At 36.7% G+C, this 7,500-nt stretch overlaps 1 protein-coding gene across 3 annotated transcripts in view; it reads left to right on the top strand.

The window, feature by feature from the left end:
* The window catches only part of LOC125030719 (leukocyte elastase inhibitor-like), a 13,537-nt gene extending 7,888 nt beyond the window's left edge, over window positions 1-5,649 (top strand). For 2 of the 3 annotated variants that reach the window (XM_047620960.1, XM_047620961.1), the window contains exons 2-9: window positions 693-810; window positions 1,128-1,310; window positions 1,549-1,762; window positions 2,037-2,248; window positions 2,608-2,793; window positions 3,872-4,037; window positions 4,251-4,268; window positions 5,399-5,649. In XM_047620960.1, coding sequence (XP_047476916.1) covers window positions 721-810; window positions 1,128-1,310; window positions 1,549-1,762; window positions 2,037-2,248; window positions 2,608-2,793; window positions 3,872-4,037; window positions 4,251-4,268; window positions 5,399-5,526 — 1,197 coding nt within the window. In that variant the 5' untranslated portion in view covers window positions 693-720 and the 3' untranslated portion in view covers window positions 5,527-5,649. The remainder of the gene's footprint in view (window positions 1-692; window positions 811-1,127; window positions 1,311-1,548; window positions 1,763-2,036; window positions 2,249-2,607; window positions 2,794-3,871; window positions 4,038-4,250; window positions 4,269-5,398) is intronic. The other variant, XM_047620962.1, reaches the window with a different exon arrangement.
* The last annotated feature ends 1,851 nt before the right edge of the window (window positions 5,650-7,500 follow it).

The raw sequence follows: 7,500 nt of genomic DNA, 5'->3' as shown, positions 1-7,500 counted from the left end.
ATCAGCTGTGGTTCTAGCTCGTGGGTCGAACGTAAGATTCTAATATATAGCTTTAATTCAGGACCGGAAACCGTAATTATAGAAATATTTTCATTTTTTCTTTTGAACCACCTAAACAAGAATCGGAAGGTGGCAGAGCTCAGTGGTAGAGCGCTGGCTTTGCAATCGTAAGGTCCTGGGTGCGCATCCGGCCGCCGCCCCTCTCAGTCGACTCAGCTGTGAATGAGTACTGATATGCTGACGTCAGCATGTTTGGGTCAAAGTCGGGGCGGAAAGGAACTGGCCTTCCTACCGCATCATCCCGCGGCTTAGTAAGCACGTTTCTCTGCGAACATGTTCCCTACGTTCACATAAGCATGGGACCAACTTTGACTTTGAAACAGGAATCCTTTACTAGACTACCAAATCTAGAAAATATGAAGGTGATGGAATATGAATAATGTCGTCTTGTTAGAGGAAGGAAGCGTTGATTATTGTGCATAGAGACTTCGATGCTGGGTCGATCAGCAGTGTTTACGGAATCGTGCTTGTTGTTGAAAAAAGAACGCGGGCATTTAGAATTTGATTCTTTATCATACTTCTTTCCTTTTCCCCACATAGCTTGCCTTCTAGCTGTCTATTTATTGCTTTTCTTCCTTCCTTTTGTCTATCTGCTTTCCACAAACATTGTCTAATATATCTTCTTTCCCCAGGTCTTGCGTAGTTGGCGTCGCCCACACGATGGAAAACACCTTCGCTCCATTTCCTAACCACAGGGACGTCCTGAAGCTAAGTCTCAGCCAGAGAAATTTCGCAAGAGACATGTATTTGGTAGGTAATTGGTACTTGTAATGATTTCGATTTGAGTGTTTAACCCGTGAATCCAATGTTTTTATTCATGAAGTAATTTGGTATGTAGAGGTAATAACTCCATCACCGTTTTGATCATGAGTTTATATATGTATCAGTATTAGCAATTATGTTTAGTTGTTTACTCACTGTCAGTGTTTTTTTTTTTTATATTTATTGGCAATTAACAATAATTTTCGGTTAGCATATTGTTATTGCACGTATACATTTTGCATCAATTTTAGAAGAATAAATAACACAATTTCAGATGAATAGATAATTTTCCCTCATTTGCGCAGAAATTGGCCCGCAGTTCCCCAGGCAATATATTCTTCTCGCCCTTCACCATCATGACAGCACTCGGCATGGTTTACTCGGGAGCTCAAAGGAACACCGAGCAGGAAATGAAGACAGTCATGAACTTGTCTCAGGACAGAATTAGTCTTCACAGAGCGTTCAAGGACGTCATAACAGACTTCCAGGTAAGTGGTTATTATCTGTTGTCTCTGGAAACAACTTATATATAGATATACATACATAGATACACATATGACTTGTAAGATAGCTAGTCTGAAGAATACACAGGTACACTTATGAAAGTAATTGGTATATGGATGTGTGTACATATATGAAAATAGATATAGATTCACCTTTTCTGTTTCTATTTGTTATTTCATTTTCTGCTCATATTTTCGCAAATTCCCTCTCCTTTCTCCTCAGAAAAAAGGCGGACCATTCGAACTATGCACGTCGAACATAGCTTACGTCCCCGATAACGTGCCGCTGCTGCCGAACTACAAAGCCATCTTGTCCAACACGTATCAGAGTTACGCCAAGTCGGGTAACTTTCGTAAACCCGAGTTGGTCAGAGAGGAAATCAATGACACGGTGAAATCTCAGACAAACTCGCGTATTTTGGAAGTTATGCCCGAAGGTGACATTCTGAAAGTGTTCATTAGTTATCCTGTTCCTTGTGAGAGATGTGTTTGCTTTTTGGGGTGTATGGGATATGGGTGTTATTTCAGACAAATAGGTTTGTGGCCTGATTAACAGGTGAAGATAGTGTTTGCATGTGGGTTAATATACTGCGATAATTATTCTGATGAAATACGAAAATTATCAAAATAACGAAAATTATTATAGACTAATAAACATACGAACCAAGCAGCAGCCACGTAATGAGCAAAATAACATTTTCTTTCGAACAGGAGTGATAGACGAAGATCTAAAGATTCTACTCGTAAATATTGTCTACTTCAAAGGCCTGTGGGAAAAGGAATTCGTATCGCACACGACAGAAGGAATTTTTTGGCTCTCGGAAGAAGAAAACATAAAAGTTCCCATGATGCACATTTCGGAATCTTTCGATATGGTTCACCACAAAGATCTTGGTGCTACTGTCTTATCTATGGATTATAAGGTTTGTCTGATAAGGGAGATCTGTAAGTTAATCTCTCTCTCTCTCTCTCTCTCTCTCTCTCTCTCTCTCTCTCTCTCTCTCTCTCTCTCTCTCTCTCTCTCTCTCTCACACACACACACACACACACACAAACACACACACACACAAACACACACACACACGAACATACACGAACACAAACACAAGCACATACAAACACAAAAACACACACAAACAAATACACGAACACAAACAAACACAAATGCACAAACAAATACAAACGCACAAATAAACACAAACACACACAAACACGAACACACACGCACACCTACCACACCTGCATAAACACACGTAACCTTATCCCCCTTCCCTGCCCTCAGGGTTCGAGGCTGAGCATGCTGATCGTCCTTCCCCTGGAGCGAGACGGCCTGTCCGAGATAGAAGCCAAGATGGCGGACATGGACCTCGGCGACCTGGAGAAAGCGATGTGCAGCTGCAAAATAGCGGTTTCCCTTCCGAGGTTCAAGATGCTGGAGACGATTCATCTCACTGATCTTCTGATCGAGGTGGGTGGCTGTGAGGCGATTGGCCAGTGTTATAGCCCTTGGGAAGAAGATTGGGTGATTTATTTATTATTAATATTGATGTTTATCTGTGATTGATACTGATATTGGTTTCATTGTTATTAAAATTATTTTGCGTGTGTGTTTTTTTTTTCTCAAAACTTTTCTGTGACCGGTTTCCTTCTTTTTTCTTCTTATATCTGCGGCTTTTTTCTCCTTTTCATTTTCGTTGTTCTTCATCTTTCTAAGAACTGGTAAATCATCCAGTTACTGCGGTTACTGAAATTGCCTTCGCGAATTTATTCTCTTAAAAGTCTTTGCAGAATTAAAATCAAAATATCAAATTAAAAAGAACTCTCTCAAAAAAAAAAAAAAAAAAAAAAAATGCCTTAAACTTAAACAATATACCATGTATATACCATATATACCACAATATTCTGTGCTTGGGCATAAAAGAATAAGCTCTCTGATAAGTTATTAAAAACCTTTTTTTTGTTTTTTCTTCCTGTACATATGGGCATGAAAGATCTTTGTCCAGCGAGACAACTAGACAAACCATTTAGACATTAACCTATAAACCCTTTAAAAATAACATTTTTCTTACACAGACACAACAGAACGAATGAACCCTCTTAAAAGTTGTCTAACACCTTCCCTTCCAAGTGATTTGCTCTGATTTTGTTTACAGATTGTCAGGAAAGATCCATTCAAGGAGAGACTGAGCAAAGCCCCGTCAAAATTAATTAATAATCTTTTCTTTGAGTAACAATTTCTATTTCTGAGATAGGCAAGAGTTGGACAAGAGAATGAACGAAAACCCTTTAAAAATAATGCAAAAATCTTCTGTTCAATCAGAGAGCGTGGGAAACATTGAGAAATCTGACTTCGAAAGGCCCTTTTAACTAAGGATTTCCTATTTGCAGATTGACCTGAATGATTTCCTCAACGAAAGACCGAAATAAACATTAAAAAATTAACTGGTAACAATAAATAAATAAATAAATAAATAAATACATAATTAAATAATCCCTTTTTGCAGATGGGCAAAGAGAGTTGAACAAAGAAAAATCTTCCTTTACAGATGGGTATGAAAGATCTGTTCAGCGAGAAATCGAGCGACCTGTCAGGTATAACTGGAAATCGTCAACTGTTCATCTCACAAGTCATTCATAAATATTTTCTGGAGGTGAATGAAACGGGAACGGAGGCGGCGGCGGCGACGTGCACACCGACGTTGTGTACTTCTTGTAAGGCTCCCAGAATTATCGTCTTCAGTAGACTTGTGTTGTAGATTATTTATCTGTCTTATTTGTTTACTTTTTAAGGGAGATTATTTTTTTGGGTGGTTGGAGATAACTTTTTTTTCTTTTCCTTTCTTTGTATTTATGCGGTTTTCTATGTACGTTTGCTACATACTTTGTTTGTTTTGTTTACTTTCATATTCCGTGTTATTGCTGAAGGTTTCGACGTTTTGATTTGTAAGTATAGAGGCCTATTTTTATGATTATTATGAATATTTTTATCCTTATTCCTTTCTTTTCATTTTTGTTTTTATCATTACAGTTCTTCGAAGATATGATTATAATCAAAACTATAGTGAAGATCATCATATTTTTTATAATTATTATCATTACAGATATTGCACATAAAACTATCACACTTTTGTTGTTTATGTCATTACCATGAACTATTTATTGACTGAATTAATATCACTGTCATTGTCGTTAATACTGCTATTATTATCAGTATTTTGTCATTGTCAATGCTGTCACTATTTTTCCTAACTGTTATCATCTAAGTTAAGTAAATGCTATTATTACCATTTTCATCATTATTCTCATTATCATCATTATTACCATCGTTTTTGCTCAGTATCTTATTATCATTATCACCGTCGTTGCAGCTGTAATTGTTCTTATCATTATTATCGTTATTAATATTGTCAGCAGCTTCGTTGGTCTTATCTTGATCATCATTAATGTTACTGTTGCAGGTGTTTCCTAATCATATTTATGATCTCTGTTGCTGTTTTTACTGTCATAATTATTTTGTTGCTGTTATCATTATCATTATTGGCACAATTCTTGCTGTTAGCTCATCATTATTGATATCTTTATAGTTGTCATCATTATAATCATTCTCAATGTCGTTGTTGCTGTTATCATTACTGCCATGGTTCCTGTTTCTATAATTATCGCTACTATCCTTGTCGCGTGATCATGATTACTATATTCGTTGCTGCTATCAGTGTTATTGCGACCTTTGTCTCTTTAACCATCACTGTTATTGCTGTCATTATCATTATTATCATTGCTATCGTTGACACGTTCCTGTTTTATCATTGTTGCTATAGCTGCTGCTGTCATCGGTATTGCCATACTATCATTGCCACGTTATCATTATTAGTACCTCTGTTCCTGCAATCAGGATTACTTAACATGTTCTTGTCACCATTATTGTAGTTATTACTACAGCTTCTGTTCTCAGGATTATCATCACTATCATGCAGTTATTTCTATCATTGTTCTTGTCGTCACTACCATCGCTCTTGTTATCATTATCATCATCATAGTTATCACGTTATTATCATGATTACCACTATCCACAGACGTCCTCTTGATTAAGAAGCCCAGACCACCGAACTTCATAGCAGATCACCCTTTCATGTTCTTCATTCGCGACCAACTTTCGGGCTTGGTTTTGTTCATTGGAAGACTCACCAATCCGACGGCATAGCGGGGTGACGGGAATGCGGCGAAGTGTTGTGATCTGTAATTCGACTGTGTTCGCCGAGAGTGTGTGTGTGTTATTATATTGTATATACTATAAATATTCATATATTATAGACATGATTAAATATATATTTGTATGTATGTATTTGTATATATATATATATATATATATATATATATATATATATATATATATATGTGTGTGTGTGTGTATGTGTGTGTGTGTGTGTGTGTGTATTTATACATTATATATATGTATATATATGCATATATATGTGTGTGTGTATATATATATACATACATATATACATATATATATACTTATACGTATATGTATGTGTATGTGTGAATATTTATGTACACACACACACACACACACACACACACACACACACACACACACACACACACATATATATATATATATATATATACACACACACATACATACACACACACACACACACACACACACACACACACACACACACACATATATATATATATATATATATATATATATATATATATACACAAATATACATAAATATATATATATACACACACACACATATAGTTGTGTGTGTGTGTGTGTGTGTGTGTGTGTGTGTGTGTGTGTGTGTGTGTGTGTGTGTGTGTGTGTGTGTGTGTGTGTGTGTGTCCGTGTCACTGAGTGTATATAAAGTGGGGCCTGCATTGATGAATACATATGAAATCATCAAATTTCTTCTTCAATCAATCAAAGAAGTGCAAACTTGGAAAGTCATCCTTGATTTCTGTGATTTAAATATTTCATCCGCAGTGGTCATTTTCCTCTTGTTTATCAGCGTTACTGGAAAATGTCTTTCCCAGTGATTAATCAATTTCTATAGTAAGGATAAGAAGAGTGATGCGTTATAGTTATGATGTTTTATGTATGGTTTATATAAATCAATAAAAAGTTTTGCATATTTATGTTTCATTCAATCCTGGCCATCTCACGGAGTTATGATGGTCTATTATATTTTAGTCTATCTGTTTTGAAATGTCCACTAGTATTAACGTCCGTGTATTTTGAAAATGATAATAGACCTTTGTCGTTTCGTATTTCTGTTAATAGAGCCTTATATCACTGTATTCTTCTTCTGTTTATTACAAGTATTAAAGTACTGATAAATAGTATTAATTATTATCCTACAACAGACTGAATTACATATAACAATTAACTGCATGTTGTCTTCTATCTGTATCTTCTTACGTCTGAGTCATAAAACCCACATAGTTATAGCAAAGTTCTACCCATGCATTCCCTAGTCGCCCCCAGGACTCCCACGGTCGCTTTGCAGTATGTCCTCTCCATACACCCTACCTAACCCTTAGCCAGAGGGTTACGCCCCCTGGACACCTAAGGTAACACCTCCGTAGCACCTATCTAACTCTTAGGTATAGATTACAAAATTACTTGTTTGTTTTTACACATGATTTCCTATCTGAAAAACATATACCTTTATGTACAGAAGCACTGAGAGTATACCATTATTCGCTTCCGTCTACTGCCCCCCCCCCCCAATCCCTAGCTCATTGATGTCGTGGGGGGTGGGGGATGAGGTCCAATGAACGGGATCACCCCTGTCTTGGACCTAAGCCTTAATTAACGAAGTTTGCATGGTCTTTTCTTCGCCCCTTTCCTTTTCCTTCTCTACTTCATCCCTTTTTATCTACTTATCCAAATCGTTATCTTATTTTCATCCTTTCCGCCACAATACTTTATCATAATGCTTGCTATACTTGGCTTCGACACACAAGCTCCACCCTATCGCTGCATTTTGAATAAGCCGCTAATGACAGTAGATACTGACGAGGCAGAATATTTTCAATAAATGATACTATCCGGACTGATTGATATCTAATCTGAATTTTTCGACATTTGAGACAGTTCTGATATCACACCCGTAATCAACACAACAATGTAAACAGATCTGTGAGTTACATCTTCAGT

The sequence above is a fragment of the Penaeus chinensis genome, chromosome 11 (assembly GCF_019202785.1).
Source record: "Penaeus chinensis breed Huanghai No. 1 chromosome 11, ASM1920278v2, whole genome shotgun sequence".
NCBI classification, from domain to species: Eukaryota; Metazoa; Arthropoda; class Malacostraca; order Decapoda; family Penaeidae; genus Penaeus; species Penaeus chinensis.
This window is presented reverse-complemented; position numbering and strand designations above follow the sequence as displayed.